The 22,321-nt window shown below is 62.2% G+C and overlaps 3 protein-coding genes across 3 annotated transcripts; all 3 read left to right on the top strand.

The window, feature by feature from the left end:
* Nucleotides 1-5,815: 5,815 nt before the first annotated feature.
* GAL3ST2 (galactose-3-O-sulfotransferase 2) lies at nucleotides 5,816-12,336 on the top strand. The gene is made up of 3 exons (XM_069599672.1): nucleotides 5,816-6,544; nucleotides 7,605-7,869; nucleotides 8,390-12,336. Exons 1-3 carry the CDS (start codon nucleotides 6,339-6,341, stop codon nucleotides 9,206-9,208), a joined length of 1,290 nt encoding a protein of 429 aa, XP_069455773.1. The 5' UTR covers nucleotides 5,816-6,338; the 3' UTR covers nucleotides 9,209-12,336.
* A 995-nt stretch (nucleotides 12,337-13,331) lies between these two features.
* NEU4 (neuraminidase 4) lies at nucleotides 13,332-17,906 on the top strand. Its single transcript, XM_069599527.1, has 4 exons — nucleotides 13,332-13,393; nucleotides 15,262-15,465; nucleotides 15,546-15,801; nucleotides 16,598-17,906. The coding sequence occupies exons 2-4, from the start codon at nucleotides 15,265-15,267 to the stop codon at nucleotides 17,563-17,565; spliced, it is 1,425 nt and encodes a 474-aa protein (XP_069455628.1). The 5' UTR covers nucleotides 13,332-13,393; nucleotides 15,262-15,264; the 3' UTR covers nucleotides 17,566-17,906.
* A 1,828-nt stretch (nucleotides 17,907-19,734) lies between these two features.
* LOC138432382 (uncharacterized) lies at nucleotides 19,735-21,633 on the top strand. The gene is made up of 3 exons (XM_069573754.1): nucleotides 19,735-19,878; nucleotides 20,177-21,138; nucleotides 21,491-21,633. The coding sequence occupies exons 1-2, from the start codon at nucleotides 19,735-19,737 to the stop codon at nucleotides 21,104-21,106; spliced, it is 1,074 nt and encodes a 357-aa protein (XP_069429855.1). The 3' UTR covers nucleotides 21,107-21,138; nucleotides 21,491-21,633.
* The last annotated feature ends 688 nt before the right edge of the window (nucleotides 21,634-22,321 follow it).

The following is a 22,321-nucleotide window of genomic DNA, read 5'->3' as shown; positions in this document are numbered from 1 at the left end:
ACCTAGGCACCATATAAAAAAGCAGAGACATCACTTTGTGAACAAAAGTGTGTATAGTCAAACTATGGTTTTCCCAGTAGTCGTGTATGGATGTGAAAGTTGGACCATAAAGGAGGCTGAGCACAGAATTCACGCTTTCAAATTGTGGTGCTGGAGAGTCCCTTGGACGGCAAGGAGATAAAACCAGTCCATCCTAAAAGGAAATCGGTCCTGAATATTCACTGGAAGGACTGATGCTGAAGCTGAAGCTCTAATACTTTGGTCACCTGATGAGAGGGTCTATTGATTAGAAAAGACCCTGATGCTGGGAAAGATTGAGGGCAGGAGGAGAAGGGGATGACAGAGGATGCGATGCTTGGATGGAGTCACCAACTCAACAGATATGCGTTTCCGCACCCTCCGGGAGACGGTGAAGGACAGGGAAGCCTGGCGTGCTGCGGTCCATTTCTTCGCAGAGCTTGGTATGACTGAGCGACTGAACACCCCCTAAGTGTGGCGCCAGAGTTGGCCACGTGGATGTGAACCTTGGGAGTTTCCAGCTGTGTCCACTGAGAGGACCCAGCAACTGACAGCTTCCCAGAGCAGTGAGCACCCCCAGCCCCCAGGCTGTGGTCCCTAAAGGCCATTTCTTTTCTTTTTTTTAAAGCCTGTTTCTTTCCAACGAGACCTGGGGCATCTTGGCGATGAGGCTGGGCACAGGCCAGCAGGCAGGTGTACAGGGCGATCCGGGCAGTGCCCCATCACAGCAGATGGCAGAACGCTAGCGTTTGGCTACAAGAGGCATGTACAGTGGCTGGAACTGGCTGGATACAAGGCACATTTTTTTTTAACAAGGCTTTTTCTACTCTAGTGATAAGGACCAAGAAATGAAATGTGAACTCATTTACAATGGCAATAAAAACTGGAGATTGAGGTAAACACAAGGGGCCCAGGACTGAAGTAATGAAAATGACGAAACACTTTTAAAAGCCTGGAGAGAAAACAGCCCCTGGGTGCAGGGACCCGGCACCGCCCCACGGAGGAGACCCTGGGCCCAGATCCACCCAGCGCCCCTCCCGGAGCAGCCCCGGACCCCCCGCCCCTCCCTGCGAGGGGCTGCCGGTGTTCACCGCTCTGAGCAGTTTCCTCCAATGGACGGAGCCGGCTGGGAGTCCCGCGTGGCGGCCTGTCCATGGGCGGCCGGCCGCCCGCTGCCGCCGACGGAGGGCATCAGGCGCCCTCCCTTCCTAGCACCCGGCAGGCCCCTGCTCCCTGGCACCGTGTAGAACTGTCCTGTTATTACCGTATGATGTGCTTCCATGGGAAGCTGAGAGCTGAATTCTGAGTTAGAAACTCTTTGGGGGAAGATGTGAAGCTTCAAGACTTTGGCGCGGGGTCCGGCCATCTCCTTGCCCCAGAGCAGAGTGGGGGGTGGGGGCCTGCAGCCTGCTTGGGGCCAGGGGGCCGGAGGCGTCTCACGGGGCAGCCCTGCAGCCAGTGTGAGTCCACTTCTGAGTTTCCATCTAGGGGGTGTCGAGAGGTTCCTGCGAGGCCGGGGTCTGGCCTTCCTGCTGTCCCGCGTGGAACAGCTCCATCCCGCCCCGATGGAGCAGCTGTGCTCTGCCCTTTCCTCCCGGGCTCCTCCCCTGCGTGCCTCCTTCTTGTCACACTCCCCTTCCCTGCAGAGCCCCGTGGAGAGGCCCCACAGGGCCATTCAGGAAGCTCCCTCCGGGCTCTGCCCCATGGGCCAGGCTCCAAGCACAGGCGCGCCATCCGGCTCCTCTCACCTGGGACCCGACCGCCCCACTGAGCGGGCCCCCTGTCCCCTCCAGCCCCATCGGGCCCTCCACTCCCCCCGGAGGCCTTCCGGGTCCCAGCCACTGCCGCCCCAAGTTGCTGGAGCCCAAGGAACTGGCTGCCCTGGGGGCATAGGCCACGTGGAGACATGGGGCCCAGAGGTCCCAGGAGGGACCTTCTCCTCCTTCAGACGCAGGGACACCTGGAACTCACCCTCCGACCTCGGATCCACCTGAGGGGAGGCCTCGGAGCCAGCCCTGACACCAGCAAGGGGCGGGTGATGAGGACGGTGTGTGTGGGGGGGGAAGGGCCGTGAGCCTCGGAACCAACCCGGGAAGGGCAGTCGTGAAGCCCCCCGGCGCCTGGGGGCAGGTGGTCGGAGCTGGTCTGTCCTGGAGAGGTGTCTGGCTGGGCTGCTCCTCCTGGGAGCTCAGAGCAAGGCCGAGGGGAGCACACGCAGGCCTGCCTGGGCGCCTTGCTCCCCCGAGAGGTCAGGATGCTGAGCTGTCAGCGTCTCTCCCGTGCTGGGCTGGTCGGGCTGTGTGCTGGGTCCTGGGGGCAGGGGTCTCAGCAGAGGCCACAGAGCCCCACCTCCCCGACGTGTAGGGGGTGGTATTCCAGCTGAGTAAGGGGTCCCGGTGGTCCCCTGCCTGGCAGTACCCAGGGGCCTGCCTGCTGGAAAATCAGGGCCAAAGCACCTGGATGCGAGCGGGTGCCCACACTGTACACAGGCTGCCATGAACACCTGGAAACAACCCGGGCCCCAGGATCAGGACAAAACGGGCCTGCAGGCTGGGCCCTCTGGATTCCGGGCCACGGCCGGGCCGCAGGCGAGAAGCTCACTTGTATTTCAGAGATGTGCCTGCCTCCATGGGCAAACCTAGCGAGGCCCAGGTTGCAGCCCACTGTTTCCACGGATTTGCACAAACACAGTTGAGGCTGACAGCCGCCACCTTCTCCTTGTGCCCCCCCAGGACAGAGGCTGTAAACACTAAATGAAGCTTTCCCAGCACTCCCTTGCAGCTGGGGGCAGGGGGACCATGTGACCGCATTGTGGCCAAGAAGATGGAGGAGGAGGTGTGTTAGAGGCTTCTAAAAGGCTTTTGGTTCCTTATTATGGCTGGTCCTGTCCCTTCTACTTTCTTGCTGATGCAAATGCTTATGTGATGTCTGGAGCTTGGCAGCCTCATTGTGACTATCAGGCCACGAGGATGGGGAGAGAGACGTCAGCTTTCTCAGTGTGGCGGGGCTGAGTCTGCAGAGCCAGCAGCTTCCCTCCCAAGCCTCTAGGTGGGTGAGGGGAGTCTGCCGCTGCTTTCTGGCCCCTGCAGCTGAGGTTCCACGTGACGTGGGCTTTTACTGTGTTGCTGTGCAGCTGCCCAATTGTGTCTGACTCTGTGACCCTGTGGACTGCAGCACGCCAGGCCTTTTGATGCTGATGTGTGGATGCGTGTCCTGGCCCTGGCAACTCCTTGAGCTCCGGACTCCTTCTTCAGCCACTGCCGGGCACCTCCTCTTGGTGTCTCAGGACGTTTCACATTCAACAGATTTGCTTCCGGTCTTGTTCCCACCCCATGGTTTCTCCTCCCTCTGCACCCCATGCCGACTCAAACCAGGTCTGCGGTGGCAGGTGGGATGTGTGCTTGGCCTCACTGACTCACTCAGCACACATGAGCCGAGCACCGTGCGCGTGCCAGCTGTCTTTCCAGAACCCGAGGCACTTACCCTATGGTGGGCAGAGCTGTGTGCTCAGTCCAACTCAGACCCCATTGACTATAGCCCGCCAGGCACCTCTGTCCATGAGTATCCTCCAGGCAAGAATACTGGAGTGGGTTGAGGAAATGGCAACTCACTCCAGTATTCTTGCCTGGAGAATTCATGGACAGAGGAGCGACTGTCACCTCCAGGGGACCTTCCCAACCCAGGGATCAAACCCAGGTCTCCCGCGATGTAGGAGGATTCTTGACTGGCCCAGCCACCAGGGAAGCCCACTGGGTAGTACAGACTGCAAAGGGACCAACGCGATCGGGACAGCCTCAGGGGGCAGGGGTGAGCTGCAGGGAGGCTGGGAGACCCCTTGCCCACAGCCCGGAGAAGCGGGAGGCAGCTCGTGCAGAAACTGGGTTAGACAGTCTGTGGCTGAAGCCTCGTGAGCGCAGAGGTCCTGGGGCTGGTGTTTGAGGAACAGGAGGAAGTGGAATGGCTGGAGGGCAGGGGTGGAGCGGGGGGCCTGGGGACTGGCTGGGAAGACTTGCACTTTCCTGAAGGGTTTAGCATAGGAGGCTCTTCAATTATGGGATTTAATCAAGGGTTTGAGCTTGTTGATTAGATTGACTAATCAACAGCAATGTTCAAGCTGGTTTTAGAAAAGGCAGAGGAACCAGAGATCAAATTGCCAACATCCGCTGGATCATGGAAAAAGCAAGAGAGTTCCGGAAAATCATCTATTTCTGCTTTATTGACTATGCCAAAGCCTTTGACTGTGTGGATCACAAGAAACTGTGGAAAATTCTGAAAGAGATGGGAATACCAGACCACCTGACCTGCCTCTTGAGAAATCTGTATGCAGGTCAGGAAGCAACAGTTAGAACTGGACATGGAACAACAGACTGGTTCCAAGTAGGAAAAGGAGTATGTCAAGGCTGTATATTGTCACCCTGCTTATTTAACTTATATGCAGAGTACATCATGAGAAACACTGGGCTGGAAGAAACACAAGCTGGAATCAAGATTGCCGGGAGAAATATCAATAACCTCAGATATGCAGATGACACCACCCTTATGGCAGAAAGTGAAGAGGAGCTAAAAAGCCTCTTGATGAAAGTGAAAGTGGAGAGTGAAAAAGTTGGCCTAAAGCTCAACATTCAGAAAACAAAGATCATGGTATCCGGTCCCATCACTTCATGGGAAATAGATGGGGAAACAGTGGAAACAGGGTCAGACTTTATTTTTGGGGGGCTCCAAAATCACTGCAGATGGTGACTGCAGCCATGAAATTAAAAGATGCTTACTCCTTGGAAGAAAAGTTATGACCAACCTAGATAGCATATTCAAAAGCAGAGACATTACTTTGCCGACCAAGGTCCGTCTAGTCAAGGCTATGGTTTTTCCTGTGGTCATGCATGGATGTGAGAGTTGGACTGTGAAGAAGGCTGAGCGCTGAAGAGTTGATGCTTTTGAACTGTGGTGTTGGAGAAGACTCTTGAGAGTCCCTTGGACTGCAAGGAGATCCAACCAGTCTCTTCTGAAGGAGATCAACCCTGGGGTTTCTTTGGAAGGAATGATGCTGAAGCCGGAACTCCAGTACTTTGGCCACCTCATGCGAAGAGTTGACTCATTGGAAAAGACTCTGATGCTGGGAGGGATTGGGGGCAGGAGGAGAAGGGGACGACAGAGGATGAGATGGCTGGATGGCATCACTGACTCGATGGATGTGAGTCTGAGTGAACTCCGGGAGATGGTGATGGACAGGGAGGCCTGGCGTGCTGCAATTCATGGGTTTGCAAAGAGTCGGACACAACTGAGCGACTGAACTGAACTGAACTTGAGCTTGTTGAAAGAAAGTGAAAGTGTCAGTCGCCCAGTTGTGTCCAACTTCTTGTGACCCCAGGGACTGTAGCCTGCCAGGCTCTTCCATCCATGGGCTTCTCCAGGAAACAATGGAGTGGGCTGCCACGCCCTCCTCCAGGGGATCTTCCTGACCCGGGGATCGAACCTTCATTGCACGTGGATTCTTTACCGTCTGAGCCACCAAGAAAGACTTTGAGCACATTGGGTTTTTAATAAAAGGGTCTTTTGGGCTGCTGGGGTGGAATGAACCACGGGGCAGGGACACAGGAGGGGGTAACCAGGCCACCAGGGTTTGGGAGCTGTGCGGATCAGGACAGAAGATGGGGGGAGGGAAACGGGACGAGAGCAGGTGAAGAAGCCAGTGTCCCTGGGGGCGGGCTGGGTTTGGAGGGCGGCATTGGAGCCAGTCTGGACCTTGGAGGCTGCGATGCCTGTGGACACCCCAGTGGGGGTTTGGGGCTAGCCCAGGCTGGGGTGTAAGTCTGGGGCAGCCTGCAGATGGTGACCAGAGCTGACACTGGCTGGGCCTCCTCCCCCTTCTCAGTACAAAGAGGCCCTCCAGGCGGAGCAGCGCAGGGAGCCCCTCATGGCTGAGCTGCTGCAGCCTCTGTCCAGGGATGGCGGGACAGCGAGCTCCTGCCTGTCTCTCCTGACCTGCTCGCTGCCCCTCCCTCGTGTGTTCTCGCCCAGAAGCCCTGCCTGCACCATCTCAGCTCCTGCACCGAGGCGGGGCCCCCTGCCCTCATGGGCCCTGGGCTGGGACTCAGAGGTCTCAATCAGGCCCGTCTCCAGGGGCCCCTGCTCAGGGTTGGGGGTCCGCAGACATGTTTTCACCTTTGACCGCCCCCCCAGGAGGGGGTCCCCCTCTTGGCTTCTCCCAGCTTCTGAGTAGTGGACAGTGCAGGGGGGCCAAGCGGGGGTGGTGTCTGATGACTCAGGCCCATCTTGGGCTCTGCCCCCACCCCAGGGCCCCATGGGCCAGTGCACAATAGATGCTGGACACAAACTGTCATGTGGATGCCGGGGAGGTGGAGCGGGTAGGGAAGGGGGTGAGCAGCAGAGGCTCCTCCCGGGCCCTGGACTCAGTGCTGAAGGGGTCCTCTGCCCACAGGTGCTTCTGGGCCGTGCTCCTCCTCCTGGCCCTGGCTGTGCTCCTGCTGGCCGGCGTCATGCACGTGGACGTCGGGCTGTTCATGCCGTGAGTCCTCCACTGGGTGGCCTGAGGTCTGGGCACTGCCCTCTCCCCGAGCAGTACTGGGACCCCAGCGTGCCCCACTCCGGGTGGCACCCAGCCCTGCCTGTGACTGTGGTAGGCCACGCCTCCCTTCCAGGCCTCAGCCTCTCCTCTGCAATGGAGGAGGGGCTCTTCCTGTGGTCACCCAGGGGCCTCCCAGTATCTGCCGTGGGCAGTAAGCTGCCCAGAACTCCAGGCAGGGATATGGGAGGGTTGAATCTGGGTCAGGTTGGGGGTGCCCTGGGCAGAGCTGCTGTGTGCAGAGGGTGACTGGGAGGCAGACCTCCTGGTGGTCTGTAGGTCAGGACCCCTGCTCCCCTGCTGGTTGGTGGTATGGCCTCTGTGAAGCCCAGGGTCCTCCTGATGGCTACCCAGCCCCAGTGGTTTAACCTGGCTGGTGGGAGGGCCCTCCAGCCCAAGGCCTGGCTGATCTCCACAGGAGGGGAGGAGTGTTAAAGCTCCTGGGTATCCTTGCCTACCCCTCCGGCCTGGCACTAACCTCTGGACCCTGTCCCCACCATCCTGGGTCACTCTCACCAGCCCTGTTTTGGGATCTTGTGTTGGGGCAGGGTGGCACCTGTAGCTCCAGGCTCATGTCCACAACTGGGTGGGTGCCACCCTGAGATCACAGGAGTGAGCACCAGCGTCCAGTCTTGCCCGGCAGAGTCAGCCGATCTCAGCATGAGGGGCCAGCCAAGCACTGCTGGCCATATGGCCTGGGTTACAGGGCAGAGCCAAGCAGGAGGTTGGGAAGCAGAGGGGTGCAGGGCCTGGGAGAGCAGCCTGCAGTGCGGAGGGCAGGTGGTGCCACCGCTGGAAGGACACAGCCAGGGCGGGGTCTCAGGTGAGGGGCACAGTGACGGGGCTGGGCTGGGGTGTTGCCAGCTCAGGGAGTGTGGGTCGGGGAAGCGTGGACGGGGCAGAGGCTTTGCGGGCCTCCAGGCTCAGGGGTAGCGGGGCTGGGATCTCTCCGGCTGGGCAAGCGCGAGGATCCCTGGCCCACGGCGCTGCGCTCTTCCCCCAGCCAACTCGGGGACCAGGCTGATGGGCCTCCCGTCACCAACGTCATGTTTCTTAAGACGCACAAGACGGCCAGCAGCACGGTGCTCAACATCCTCTTCCGCTTCGCCGAGACGCACAACCTGTCGGCGGCGCTGCCCGCCGGCGGCCGCTTCCACCTCGGCTACCCCTGGCTCTTCTTGGCGCGCTACGTGGAGGGCGTAGAGCAGGGCGGGCCCGGGAGGCGCTTCAACATCATGTGCAACCACCTGAGGTTCAACCCGCCAGAGGTGTGTGGGGCGGGGCCCCTGGGGGCGGGGCCCCGGGGCTCCGGGGGCGTAGCTCTCCCAGTCCGCAGCGGGCACCCGGCGTCTGCCGCCCTCTCCCTCTTCTTCGCCTCCTCCTGGGTCTAGACCCACCAGCTCGTCCCTCCGCAGGCCCTTTTCACGTGTTCACAGCTCCTTCTCTGGGTCATTCGGGTCTTAGCTTAGAGGGCATCTCCTCCCGGGGGCTTCTCTGACCTCTTCCCCAAAGGCTTAGCGTGGGTGACGGGGAAGAGTAATCGGGGCCGGGGCGTGGGCAGGCTCAGGGGCTTTCGGGTCGTTCTGGATACTGGTTGGTGCCGGGTGGCAGGCAGAGGAGCCGGGTGGCCTGCGCTGGATGCAGGAGACTGGGTTTCGGGGGCGGGGGCCGGGGGCAGGCTCAGGTGTGCTGCGGGGTGGGGGCAAGGGAGGAGGCACCACCTGCTCCGGGACCACTCCCGAAGGAGCCCAGAGGGTCACCAGCCCTTCCCGTTCTGTCTCCCAACAGGTGCAGAAAGTCATGCCCAACGACACCTTCTACTTTTCCATCCTCAGAAACCCCGTCTTCCAGCTGGAATCCTCCTTCGTCTACTACAAGAGCCACGTCCCCGCCTTCAGGAAGGTCTCCAGCCTGGAAGCCTTCTTGGCCTCGCCGTGGACCTACTACAACCAGAGCCTGGGCCTGAGGAACGCCTACGCCCGGAACAGCATGTGGTTCGACCTGGGTTTCGACAATGACGCGCCGCCGGAGGAGGGCTACGTGCGCGCGCGCCTGCTCGACGTGGAGCGGCGCTTCCAGCTGCTGCTCATCGCGGAGCATTTCGACGAGTCCATGGTGCTGCTCCGGCGCCTGCTGCGCTGGCGGCTCGACGACGTGGTGGCCTTCAGGCTCAACTCGCGCAGCCAGCACAGCGTCACCAGCTTGTCGCCCGCAGGCCGGGAGCGCGCCAAGCACTGGTGCGCCCTGGACTGGCACCTCTACCAGCACTTCAACCGCACCTTCTGGGCCCGGCTGCGCGCAGAGCTGAGCCCGCGGCGTCTGCGCTCCGAGGTGGCTCAGCTGCGCGAGCGGCGGCGCGAGCTGGCGGTCCTGTGTCTACAGGACAGCGAGCCCAAGAACCAGTCGCAGATCACCGATCTCCGACTGCGCCCCTACCAGTCGGGCAGGGCCGACATCCTGGGCTACAACCTCAGGCCGGGCCTGGACCACCAGACGCTGCAGATGTGTCGGAGGATGGTTATGCCTGAGCTCCAGTACATGGCCCACCTGTACACCCTGCAGTTCCCCGACAAACCCCCCAAGAACCTCACCTTCCTGGAGGCCTAGAGGGGTGGCACCGGGGACTCTGGCTGGGCCGTCTCCTGTTGTCCCTGGAAGGCCTGGGCGCCGTCTTAGTCTCCGAGGGGTCTTCTGGGGGCACCTGTGGTACCCAGGCCTTGCCAGACCACCAGCCCTCAGGGCAAAGACTCCAGTGAAGAGACCACCCATGATCCATCCTCTCGGAGGTGACCTCTCCGCTGAGGGCCCGAAGTATAGGACACCACTCACCTGGACTGAGGATGTGAGCCTGCTCATCAGAGTCATCCGATAGAAGCCTCTTATGAGGTGGGAAAGTGAGGAATCTTCATCAGAAGAAAGGGGTCTGGAGCTCAGAGCGGCTCCCCTGCTTTGCCAGCCGTGGGGACATGGCTCTGGTCACTGAGACGCTGTCAGCGCCCCACGCTCTGGAGGTGGGCTTGGGGACCTGGGTTTGGAAGGGTCTGGAATGCTCAGTTTCCCATCTTTGGCTGTATGAGCCTTATTTCCAAGTGAAGAACGGTTTTGGATGGAGAAATGTCACAACTGCTTCCAAGGCAAATGGTTTAGCCGGAGCACAGGTTGAAGGCCTGTACTGCAGCTCTGAGCTGCGACAAACCGCCCCCAAAAGATGAGCGGAGGAGACCTGCCGGAGAGCTGGGAGCGGACTGCTGTACTCTTGGTTGCCTTGGAGACAGCACTGGATGAAACCCCAGAGGAGGGTGGCTTCCAGGCCCCCTTCTTGTGGTTTGTGCGGAGGGAGTGAGGATGCCTGCCTGGCAGGACATGATCCCTGGCTGTTTGGGGGCCCAGTGGTTAGTGGGGTGCACACACCCAGAACCATGTGCCCTATGCCTGAGAAAAGTGGGCTACCTGGAGCACCCAAGAAACAGAGCCGCTCTTTCACATTCAGCTGAGACGCTCAGCCTGGCCTGTCCGTCTGGCTCTGGGGTCCCCTTCCTTTCACGTGGGACCTTCAGCCTGGAGGACCCCGGCACCTGCTCAGGTGCTCCTGGGTCCGGACATGTCCACACTTTCCAGGGGAATCAGCACTTCAAAGAGGAGGTGAACTCTCACCCTCAGAACAGGCAGCAGCTCACTTGGACACAATTTAATGGAGGGACTTTATGAAGAATGAATTTTCAGTAAGAATATGGGATATACTGCAGCAAATTTGAGAATCAGATCAGAGATCAGATCAGTCGCTCAGTCGTGTCCGACTCTTTTCGACCCCATGAATCGCAGCACGCCAGGCCTCCCTGTCCATCACCATCTCCCGGAGTTCACTCAGACTCACGTCCATCGGGTCCATGATGCCATCCAGCCATCTCATCCTTGGTCGTCCCCTTCTCCTCCTGCCCCCAATCTCTCCCATCATCAGAGTCTTCTCCAATGAATCAACTCTTCACATGAGGTGGCCAAAGTACTGGAGTTTCAGCTTCAGCATCATTCCTTCCAAAGAAATCCCAAGGTTGATCTCCTTCAGAATGGACTGGTTGGATCTCCTTGCAGTCCAAGGGACCCTCAAGAGTCTTCTCCAACACCACAGTTCAAAAGCATCCATTCTTCAGCACTCAGCCTTCTTCACAGTCCAACTCTCACATCCATACATGACCACAGGAAAAACCATAGCCTTGACTAGACGGACCTTAGTCGGCAAAGTAATGTCTCTACTTTTGAATATACTGTCTAAGTTGGTCATAACTTTTCTTCCAAGGAGTAAGCATCTTTTAATTTCATGACTGCAGTCACCATCTGCAGTGATTTTGGAGCCCCCAAAAATAAAGTCTGACCCTGTTTCCACTGTTTCCCCATCTATTTGCCATGAAGTGATGGGACCAGATGCCATGATCTTTGTTTTCTGAATGTTGAGTTTTAAGCCAACTTTTTCACTCTCCTCTTTCACTTTCATCAAGAGGCTTTTTAGCTCTTCTTCACTTTCTGCCATAAGGGTGGTGTCATCTGCATATCTGAGGTTATTGATGTTTCTCCCGGCAATCTTGATTCCAGCTTGTGTTAAATGACAATATTTAGAAACAGAAAAGAAATGAACAGAGTCCATGCAGGATGGACCAGAGATCCAGGTCCGCAGGAAACGCCCCCTCCCCCCACCCCTCCCCCGCCCCCTGGGAGGTTCCTCCATCCTCCACCCAGAGGAAAATGCAGAGAGGGAAATAGTGAGGGAGAGAGGAGACAGGGCATCAGATCCCGGATGAGCCGACCTGACAGGAGTCCGGGAGGGGTGTACGGGCCATGGATGAGAGCCGACAGCCAAACAAAGGATGGGAAAATGACCCTGATTTAAAGAAAGCCTCGAGCATCCCTGGTGGTCCAGTGGTAAAACCTGCCAATTCAGGGTTAGATCCCTGACCCGGGAGGACCCCATGTGCCACAGGACGGCTAAACCTGGGCGCTCCAGCTACTGAGCCTGGGCTCTAGAGCCGGGGGCTGCAACTGCAGAGCTTGCGGGCCGCGGCTGCCAGAGCCTGCGGCCCCCACACCGGTGCTCTGCGAGAAGCATGGCCGCTGTGACGGAACCCGTGCGCTGCATTGGAGAGTGGCTCGTGCAGCAGTGGAGACCCAGCACAGACAGACATAAACAAATAATAAATGAAGATAGACATCGAAAAGGTCCAGTGCACCCAAAAATAAATAAACTAAAATAAAAGTAAAGACTCAAATCCCATCACTGCCCTGAGCCTCAGGCAAATCTGCCAACTGCCGGAGAAAACACGATCCCTGCTCAGCTGATGTGAGCAAGCGAGTAAATCTAGGATAAGCAGAAAGCGTGGAGGCCTCTCAATACCGAGGGAGCCGGCTGTCTCTGGCGAGCCGGTGTCAGACCGTTACTGCTGCCCAGGTGGCTGGGACCGTGCGAGTGGGCTGTCCTCAGCTGCATGGTAACCGAGAGCACGAAGCTGCCGTGGGGAGCCAGTGGCGGTTACTCTCGTCTTTGAGGTTAGCAGGAGTGTCAGCTGGCACTGTCTTTTTGGAGGGAAAATTGGGGGCATTTATCACAAGGTAAAGTGCATGTAGTTTGTAACAGACAACTTTGAGAACAATCCGTCTGCTTGTCTGTCCAGAAGAGTCTTTAACGTGCAGAGTCTGATGCGGCCAATAAAGCTGGAGGCCCGGACTCTGTGGGTCTCCTTTCCGAAGGGGCTGTAGCCGCATGTTGTTGGAGGCGGGGTTGGTGGGTGGGGCTGCAGCTGACTGGGGTGGGTGTGCAGGGGAAGCTGGGGTGAGACAGTGGTTTTTCAAGGGAAGCAGGTTCTTATGCAAGATCTCCATGTTTTAAAAAAGTGGACACTAACTAAAACATTAAAACGCCTGAGAGAGGGACCAGGGTGTGTGTGTGTGTGTGTGTGTGTGTGTGTGTGTGTGTGTGTGTAGGCCCCCAGGGGTGGGGACCTCCTTCCATGGCCCGCAGGTGCCCTGCCCCGTGGGGCTGCCCGACGGGCTTTGGAGAGGCTTGGAGGCCCGTGTCCCTGAGCCTGGGTTCTCTGAGGGAGCTGGCCCTCCCTTCCAGTTTGGATGGGCTCTAGAGACTCTGGGCCGTGCTAACCCTCCCTTCACACCTGTCTTCCCCTTTCTGCTCACCGCAGACCCTTGGGCTTTTATGTGGGCGCTGGCTGCCCGCTGGGGACATCCTGGGGCCCCCGGAATGGGCAGAATGGTGTGTGCCAGGTCTTAGCCCGCTCTGCGGAGGGGCCCCTCCTCCGGCTGTGGGGGCCTGGCTCTGGTGAGCCGCCGTGGCCGTGGCGGGTAGAAGGCAGCCCAGACACGGGGCAGGACGGGTAGCCCAGTGAGGGCCAAAGGGCCGGGCACCCTGGGTGCCAGGGGCGGGGATGAAGGACCACAGAGCACTCACTCGCCTCCTCGTGGGAGGCGTCTCTGGGCCTCCACACCGAGCCCCCCAGGAAGGTCAGCTGTGGCCCTGCATGGCCTTGTTGGAGGATGAGCGCCCAGGGGGAGGCCAGTCAGTCAGCAGAGGGGGGCCCCGGGCATCCTTGTCCTGACGTGGGCCCTTTCGCCCCCCGCCCCATCTCTGCTGTGCCAAAGCCGCACAGCTGGTGGGATGGTCCTGGGCCCTGACGCAGCCCTGGGCCGCGGCCAGCACCCGGCTCCTGGCCACACAGCAGGCTCTGTCTCCCCGGGAGCGGCTCGGAGAGGCAGGCGCTCCTGCGGCCACCCCACGACTGCTCTGCTGTCCCGGTGAGCCCCTCTCCGTGCACCTCTACCCGGCCCCTGGGGCTCGGGACCTGCTCCTCTTTGGGGTGGGGGCAGTGGGCTTGTGGATGAGGTTCCTCTCTCATGGGAAGACTTCCTGAGGGCCCCCGGGTAGGTTTAGAGGATGGGATGGGTGTCGACTGCATGTCGGGGCCCAGGGAGCATTGCTGCTCACGTGGCCTGGAGGCGACGCTCCAGCAGGCAGGAGTGTCTATAGTTGAGGCCTCGCCCTGGACAGGGCACGGGACACCTGGGTTAGGCCGGAGACCCATCCTGAGGGGACAGCCAGGTCTGCCTGTCTAGAGTGCAAAGGGCCTGTGACCTCCTGTGAATGTGTCATTGCCGGCAGGCCCACAGGACCAGTGTGCTAGCCTGGAGGGTGTGGGCAGGGGTCCGGGCTGGCTCGAGCTCCAGGGCGGGGCCCAGGCAGGACTGGCTGCGGGACTGCAGTGCGGGCCCTGCCTGGACACAGGGACCCCCAGGGGCTCCCAGACTGTCTTGGAGGTCGCTTCTCCTCCCTAGGCCTTGCCTCCCCCTCTGTGATGCGTCGCCCCTGGGGAGGTCCATGCTGGGGCGGGTGGATGGGTGCTGTCTCCCCTGAACCCTGGGGCACAGCCATCCTGGTGCAGCCAAGCGCCTGGAGCCCGCTACACTGGCCCAACGGAGCAGGCTGTGAACTGGAGGGCCTGCTCTCCTGCCTAGATTGAGTGGCCCCCCGAGACTCTGGGGCTCTGCAGGGACCCAGGGCCTGGCCCGGGCGCGGGGGCCCTGGGTGCCCTGCAGCACCACCGGCTCTGTGCAGGGGGCGCACTGGCCAGCGGGCCTTTGGACCGTCCATTCCCGCTGCCTGGGCCCGCAGTGGGGGCGGGGCCCGCGCCTCGTGCTTCTGCTGGCATCGGCTCCGCGGGGTCCCCAGGGGAGAGAATGTCCCCTTGTGTCCATGCAGCCTGCCGGGCACGCGGCACCGGCACCTGCTTCCTGCTGGGGCACAATCACCCTTTGGATGCCGAGCGGGGTGGCCCGGGGCTTCCAGGACGCAGGAAGCCGCTCCTCTGGCACCGCCCCCAGGCGGTGGTTGGGCGGGCCTGGAGTGAGGCGGGGTCTGCAGGGCTCAATGGGGCGCGGGGCGGGGTCTGCAGGGCTCAGTGGGGGCGGGGCGGGGCCGGCCGTGAGCCTCCCAGGGGCAGGCGGTCCTGGGCAGAGGTGGACCGGAGCGGAAGTGTGTGTCTGCCTGGGGGATCTCAGGCATGGAAGTGTGTGCCTTCGTCCTGGTTGCCCCACTCTCCAACCCGACTGTGTCCTTGGATGCGCCGGCCTCGCTGTGCCGGGACCACCTCGCCTCAGCACCCGGTCTGGTCACCGCTGCGTGTCTGGCTCTCAGGCCTCCACTGCTCAGGCACTCCTCGCTCCCGTCGCAGCCTCGGGACCCCTCTGTGCTGCGGGGAGGGGAGCGGACTCAGTCCTGTCCCTGGATACAGCCGGGGCCCCCCAGCTCTGTGCAGGAGGCCAGATCCTGTGTAGCCCAGGGCAGCCCACCCGAGGCCCCACCCGAGGCCCCGCCCTCGCGAGCCTCCCTCAGATGCATCCTCCTGGGAGGGGGGCAGCTCCCGCAAAGGCTGCCCAGGCCACGCTGGGAAGACATTTGAGCTGCAGTCGTCGGGGAGGGGTTGTCCTGGACGGGGGAGGGGGGGCGTGAGGGGCCTGGGACAGGGTGGTCTCTGGGGTGGGCACGGGAAGGTGAGTGGGACCCCGGCACCCGCAGAAAACCCTCGCCCATCTGGAGGGACCAGCAGGTAGCCTGGAGGAATGCCTGCCGCTGACCCGCTGACGCAGGGTCCTCGCCCCGCCCGCAGAGCATGGGGACCCCGCGTGTCCCCGCGCGGACCGTCCTCTTCCAGCGCGAGCGCACCGGCCTGACCTACCGCGTGCCCGCGCTGCTGCTCGTGACCCCCGGGCCCTCCCTGCTGGCCTTCGCAGAGCAGAGGCTCAGCCCCGACGACGCCCACGCCCACCGTCTGGTGCAGAGGACCGGCGCTCTGGCCGGGGGCTCCGTGCAGGTGAGCGCGCTGGGGGGCGGGTTCGGGGACCGAGCGGACGGATGTGAGACGCGGGGCTGAGGCTCGGCCCCTCCCCGCAGTGGGGCGCCCCGCGCGTGCTGGGGACGGCGGCCCTGGACGAGCACCGCTCCATGAACCCCTGCCCCGTGCACGATGAGCGCACGGCCACGGTCTTCCTCTTCTTCATCGCCGTGCGTGGCCGCACCCCCGAGGCCGCGCAGATCGCCGCGGGCAGGAACGCCGCGCGCCTCTGCTGCGTGACCAGCCGGGACGCGGGGCGCAGCTGGGGCGGCGCGCGGGACCTCACGGCGGAGGCGGTGGGCAGCGCTGAGCAGGGTAGGTGGGCGCGGCCGGGCCTGCCAAGGGGCGAGGGGCGGGGCGTCTGAGCCGGGATGGGGCGGAGTGTGCATCCGGGGCAGGTGGCGGGTATCGGGCTGGAGGATCCGCCTCGCCCCGCTCCCAGCCCCAGGGCCGCCGTCCGGCCCTGCCTTCCCGAGCCTCTGCCAGCGCACCGAGCCTGCTGGCCCCAAGCCCCGGACGGTCACTCTTTCACCCCTTCCTCCTCGGCGCCCCCCCGCCCCCACCCCGCCCGCCTAGGGTTGCAGCGGGTGGGTTGGCTTGACCCCAGAGCTTCCATGTCTTCTTGCTGTGGGTTCCCTGAGGGCTGACCACCCACTGCCCTCTGGGGCCAACCTGCCCTTGGCTTGTGGGTGCTGACCCAGAGGTCACTCACACTCTGGCAGGTGGGAGCTCTCTGCTGGTGTGGACCCCACCCCAGGGGACTCGATCCCATTGTTAGGAGGGGCTGCCCAGACCTTTCAGCCCTCAGCTGCCCCTCTGCCTGGGCATACTGGGTCACCGGGCACCACCAGTGGCCATGCATCCGTGCTCGGGGACCGGCTGAGGGCCCAGCCCGGGGCCGCCTCGGCTTGCAGCTCCTGCTGACGACCCGAGAGGCTTGTCCAGCCTGGGGGAGGAGCCCGGAGGAGCGGAGGGTGGGGGCTTCCTCCCGAGCTGTCCCCTAATGAGGGGCCCTGGCCCCCGACCCTCCCCGTCCCGCGGGGTGGTGGTGCCGCCTGCCTGCGGCCACAGCTGCCCCCTCCTGGGTGACCCGGGCCCCTCCTTCCTGCAGACTGGGCCACGTTTGCCGTGGGGCCTGGCCACGGTGTGCAGTTGCGCTCTGGCCGTCTGCTGGTGCCGGCCTACACCTACCACGTGGTCCGGCGGGAGTGCTTCGGCCGGATCTGCAGGACCCGCCCCCAGTCCTTCGCCTTCTACAGCGACGACCACGGCCGCACCTGGCAGCGTGGGGGCCTCGTGCCCAGCCTGCGCTCGGGCGAGTGCCAGCTGGCCGCAGTGGACGGCGGGCGGGCCGGCGGCGTCCTCTACTGCAACGCTCGGAGCCCCCTGGGCAGCCGCGTGCAGGCCCTCAGCGTCGACGAGGGCACCTCCTTCCTGCCCGGGGAGCTGGTGCCTGCCCTGGCCGAGACTGCCCGGGGCTGTCAGGGCAGCATCGTGGGCTTCCCGGCCCCGCCCGCCAGTGGGTGGGGGGATGAGGGGCGGTCCGCGGGCACCAGCAACCCCCTCTGCCTTCCACGCCTCTGTCCTGGGGCCAGGGAGGCCCCAGAGGAGGGCACTGGAGACACCGGTGGGGGCGGGGGCCTGGGTGGGATGGAGGGCTGTGGCGACGGCCCCGGGGAGCCTGGTGAGAACTGGGGCTCCTGGGCCTCAGCGCTCCCGGGACCCCCTGCAGCCTTGTCGCAGAGCCCCACGTGGTTGCTGTACTCCCACCCGGTGGGGCGCAGGGCTCGGCTCCACATGGGCATCCGCCTGAGCCGGTCCCCGCTGGACCCCCACAGCTGGACGGAGCCCTGGGTCATTCACCAGGGCCCCAGTGGCTACTCGGACCTGGCGTCCATCGGGCCTGCCCCTGGGGGCGCGCCGACCTTCGCCTGTCTGTTCGAGAGTGGGGCCAGGGTCTCCTACGAGGAGATCTCTTTCTGCCTGTTTTCCCTGCAGGAGGTCCTGGAGAACGTGAGGCGGGGCAGGGTGCACCCCGGGCCTGGAGACAAGCCTGCGGGGCGCTGCCAGCCCTCCTGATGAACCCCTGGCTGGGTCCGGCCCTGGTGCCCAGCAGGGGCAGGGCGGAGGGCAGGGCGGAGGGCAGGGCGGAGGGCAGGGCGGAGGGCAGGGCGGTGGGCGCTGGGAGGCGGTGGGCGCTGGGAGGCGGGGGCACAGGTCCCGTGGGCAGGGGGCTGCCCCCGGGTGACCCGCGCAGGCCCCCTCCCAAGGCTGTCCGCGGGCTGGGGGCCTGGGGTGGGAGGGGGCACGGGGATCCTAGTGGAGCACACGGGGCTCAGTTGTCGGTACGGCCTTCCTCTAGCCTTGCTTGGCTCACGACTTTCTGGCTTATGAGCGAGAAATAAAGGGATTCTGCGTCACTTTCCACTTTCATGCATCGGAGAAGGAAATGGCAACCCACTCCAGTGTTCTTGCCTGGAGGATCCCAGGGACGGGGGAGCCTGGTGGGCTGCCGTCTATGGGGTTGCACAGAGTCGGACACAACCTAAGCGACTTAGCAGCAGCAGCAGCAGCGTGTCTGTCCAGGGTTGTCTCTCCTCAGTTCTTTCTACTTCAAAGCCTGGGGAGGGTCCCCAGGGCTCTAGACACCCCTGATCCCATTGCGAAGTCTGCCCGCAGTTGCCAAACTCCCCTGAGCCGGCCAGCCGTGGGGCCGGGGCCGGAGGAGGAAACGCCCCAGAGCTGCCTGGAGGGGCAGGGGCAGCTGCCTGGAGGGGCGGGGGACGGCGGCAGCTGCCCACCCCAGCTGGGTCCCTGCCCAGCACCTTTTTGGTTCCTCTTGTTTGTAACATCTTTCTTTCTGGTTATAGAAATAAAATACACCCCTAGAAAACTTGGGAAAACAAAAAGTGATGCACGCAGATTCCCTTGCTCACTCACAACTATGATGATCTTTTTGGCATTTCTTGAAGAAACTCTTTTTGCAAAGTGAGACTTCATTTTAGCTTGCCGTTCACTACCCTCCCCGTCGGCCAGGTTTCAGGCCCGGACGTCCCGTGAGGAGGGCCCTGCAGGGACCTTCTGGGTTGGCCGGTTTCCCTGGTGGCCAGTCGCACACGGTGAGCACCTCTGGGGCATCCTTTACCTCCTTAGCCCGGCTTCTGGGCAGCATGAACGTCTCGCACTCTCTTTCCAACACTGGGGGTGTCCAGGAAGCCTCGGGGCAGCAGAGGGCCCAAGGGTCCCCAGGAAACTCAGGACAGCCAGTCCCTTGGGAGCCAGGAGCCCCCCCCCCCATTGCTGCCTTCACTGTCAGCCCCCTGCAGGGGCCGCCCCCTTTCTGGGGTCACACTTAGGCTCCAGGCAGTGGTGGGATGGGGGCCCTGAGCGTGTGCACCCGGGGGCCCCCTGGAAGGACACCCCTTCTACCTCCTGCTGCTTTGGGGCAGTGGCTTGAGGCCCCTTTTCCGTCTTCAGGTTTAAGCTCCAGAAACCAGCACGGAGGGCAGGTGGGGCTCTCCGGAGGCCCAGAGGTCACAGGTGCATGTGGCTGGTGTCCTACATTACCCTCTGCACTGATTTGTGCCCCTGGAGCCCCCAAATCCTCAGCTTGTGACTTGTTTGGCAGCAGGGGTGTGTGTGCAGATGCAGCTGAGATCAGGACTGAGAGGGGGCCAGCAGGAGCAAGCGTCTTCATGGAGGGAGAGGACAGTTGGGGGAGCACCCTCACGGGGGGAGAGGATGGTCGGGGAGCACCTTCACGGAGGGAGAGGATGGTTGGGGAGCACCCTCACGGAGGGAGAGGACAGTCGGGGGAGCCTCCTTACAGGGGGAGAGGACAGTCGGGGCAGCACCATCACGGGGAGAGGACAGTCGGGGGAGCACCCTCAGGGGGAAGAGGATGGTCGGGGGAGCACCCTCAGGGGGGGAAGAGGACAGTCAGGGGAGCACCCTCAGTGGGGGAGAGGATGGTCGGGGGAGCCCTGTGGGGATGATGCCGGGACTGAGGCAGCCTGGCACACATGCTCGGATGCCCAGAGCCCCCAGCAGTAGGGGGCAGGGGGACCCTCCTTGGAGCCTCGAGAGGGAGCACATCTCTGGGCCACCTGATGGGGGGCTCCAGAACTGGGGTGAATGACACCCGCTGCTCGTGTGAAGCCACTGCCCTCCCGCCGGGGTGCTCTGGGCCGGCCCCGACTGTCACACCTCTGAGTCTCGGCCCAGTGTCCCAGCTGGTCCCGCAGGCACATGGCCAGCCTCCTTCTGGGTGAGCCCTCCACCCACGCACGCCAGCCAGGGCACGAGGCCTCTCAAGCCGGCAGAGCTGGCCTTACTGACCCGGCCGTCCTGGAGCGGTGGCCCCCTTTGCTGGCGCCGTCCTGGCTCTCTGAGGTCCAAGCTGTTGCTGCGGGCCTGGGTTAGGGCGCAACGCCCTCGGGCAGGGAGACAGGCCATGGGGAGCGTCCCTGGGCTCAGGACGGCCGGGCCCCCCCAAAGCTCCCTCTGCACTGAGGCCTGTGCCGCCTGAGCCCGGTCCGTCTGGTGCCCGGGGCTTGAGGCCCCTGTTGTCAGGCTGCTCATCTGGGCCAGGCTCGCCCTGCTCTCTGGGCCTGGGTCCCGCTGTCGGCTTGCAGGGGGTCGTGCGGGGCCTTGGCCCTGCTTGCGGATCTGGGTGACTGTCCCGGGGTAGTGCCCTGCTCCCCGTTCCCCGGGGCCCCCAGTCCTAGGAGTTGCCCCTCTGCCCCCTGCCCACTGTCCTGCACCCCGAGGCTGCTCCAGCCTAGGCCCCTCGGGATGGCCGTGTGCTCTGCTGGCCGCCTCCTTCCTCCACCAGACTCGATGGACCTGCCCCTGGGCCGTCCCCAGCTCCGTCGTGGCCGTGGGGCGGCCCCGGGCTTCTGGTGCAGACTGTCTGTCTTGTCATGTTCTTCCGGTGTTATTCCTTCCGTTTCGCTTCCTGATCTCACTGGACTGGCAGGACCTCCAACCTGAAATAGGCATAAGGTCCGGCAGACAGGATCCGGGCTCCCCCAGCTGTCAGCGTCCTCACCCCGGAACCTGTGAGCTCTGTGACAAAGGGGCCCTGCGACCGAGACTAAGGGCCTTGAGATGGGGATTACCCTGGGTTGACGGGGGTGCTGGCTGTTACCCCAGGGTTCTGAGAAGGAGGGTGGGGGTCGGAGGGGCAGCAGGTCTGTGGCGCTGGGTCTGCAGACGGAGGCTGGCTGTGGAGCCGGGGCTGCAGTGGCCCCTGGGACCTGGGAAAAGCCACGAGCAGATTTCCTCCTGGGGCCTCCAGGAGGATGGACGGAGGACACTCCGTCTGTGCCCAGCGGGACCCAGAGCTGTGCTGCTGTGGGCTCGTCCCAGCGGCCTCAGGAAGCCCGGACAGGCACTGGCTGGGTGCCTGGTTCCACTGCAGCGCTTCTGGAGCCCCTGCTCGCGGACGCGCCTGGCTCTCCTGTGTGTGCTTCTCCTCGTTTCCTGTCTCTACGCTGCATTCCCGGTAGTTTCTCCTGACTTTTCTTCCAGCTCACTGGTTCCATCTCTGCTGGGATTAACTGGCTGGAAGCTACTGCCTCCGGCCCCTTCGGTCGGGCTTCCCTGGTGGCTCAGATGATAATGAATCCGCCTGCCGTGCAGGAGACCCAGGTTCGATCGTTGGCTTGGGAAGATTCTCTGGAGAAGGGAAAGGCTACCCACTCCTGTATTCTTGCCGCGGACTGAGGAGCCTGGCGGGTCGCAGAGTCGGGCCCAGCAGAATGCCTGTGTGTCTGCCTTCTCTGCTCCCTCCCCTGCCCTGTCTCTGTCTCTCTCCTTCCCGTCTCCTCTCTGTCTCCCTCTGTCTTTCTGGACTCCAGGGCTGTGCTCCTTTTCCGTGTGTGCACAGAGGGGAAAGGAGAAAAGGTCTGCAAGCTTTCCCGTGTGTTTCATGCTCTGTATGTTCTGTTCCATTTAATAAAATCAAACCGCCTGTGAAGTGGGTACTATTTCCATTTTCCAGATGTGGAAATTGAGGCTCAGCGGCTTGTGATGACCTCACAGGTTGGGGTAGATACCAGCTTGCCGTCCATTTGGTGGTTCCCACATAGTTCTTTTTTGAATGTTTTCCACTGCGTGTGATTAAAGCAATTTCAATGGCCACAAGTGCATGTTTTAATCAGTCAACTCAGAGTCTCTCCCCACCCCTTTCTGCCCTTAAGATGAGAGCAGCCCGCTCTCCTCCTGAGGCTCACAAAGGAGGGAGTAAACCGGAAGATCACAGAGGTGTTTCTCTTTGTACCCGACTGGAGTGGTTGCGTGTCTGTGGTCCGGTAGCTGACGGCCCTCGCGCAGGCGTTGGGCTGGGCCGTGTGCCTGCGCACGGGGCCTGCCCCTGCGGTCTGGTGCTGGTGCGGGGCCGCTTCCCTCAGCCCTGCACCTCCATCCTGCGTCCGTTTCCTGTGGAGCCCAGACAGCAGCACAGACTCACACCCTGCTCGAGCGTTCCCAGTGCTGGCTCTCCAGGTTCAAGAGCAGGGCCATGCCCGGGGCCAGCCCGATTCCTGCTCGGGATGTGCAGGGGGTGGGGGGGGGGGAACAATCACACGTTGCTGTGATTATTATTGCTGCTGCAGAGCGCCGCTCTGAACATCTGTCTTTATAAACCGAGACCCTCATTTCTGCAGGATGGGTTCTCAACTGTGGGGGTAACTGAGCAGAAATCTCCATAGTTTTTTATTTTAATGGATAACAGCAGACTATTTTCTTAAAAGGATCGGTGGTTCACATGCTGTTCCTGCAAGTGAGAAGGGTGTTGTCTAGCACACTCTTTTCCTTGTTCCCGTTAGGTGGG

The sequence above is a fragment of the Ovis canadensis genome, chromosome 1, assembly GCF_042477335.2.
Source record: "Ovis canadensis isolate MfBH-ARS-UI-01 breed Bighorn chromosome 1, ARS-UI_OviCan_v2, whole genome shotgun sequence".
Classification (NCBI taxonomy): domain Eukaryota; kingdom Metazoa; phylum Chordata; class Mammalia; order Artiodactyla; family Bovidae; genus Ovis; species Ovis canadensis.
Note: the sequence above shows the minus strand (reverse complement) of the source record. Positions and strands in the feature narration are given on the sequence as shown.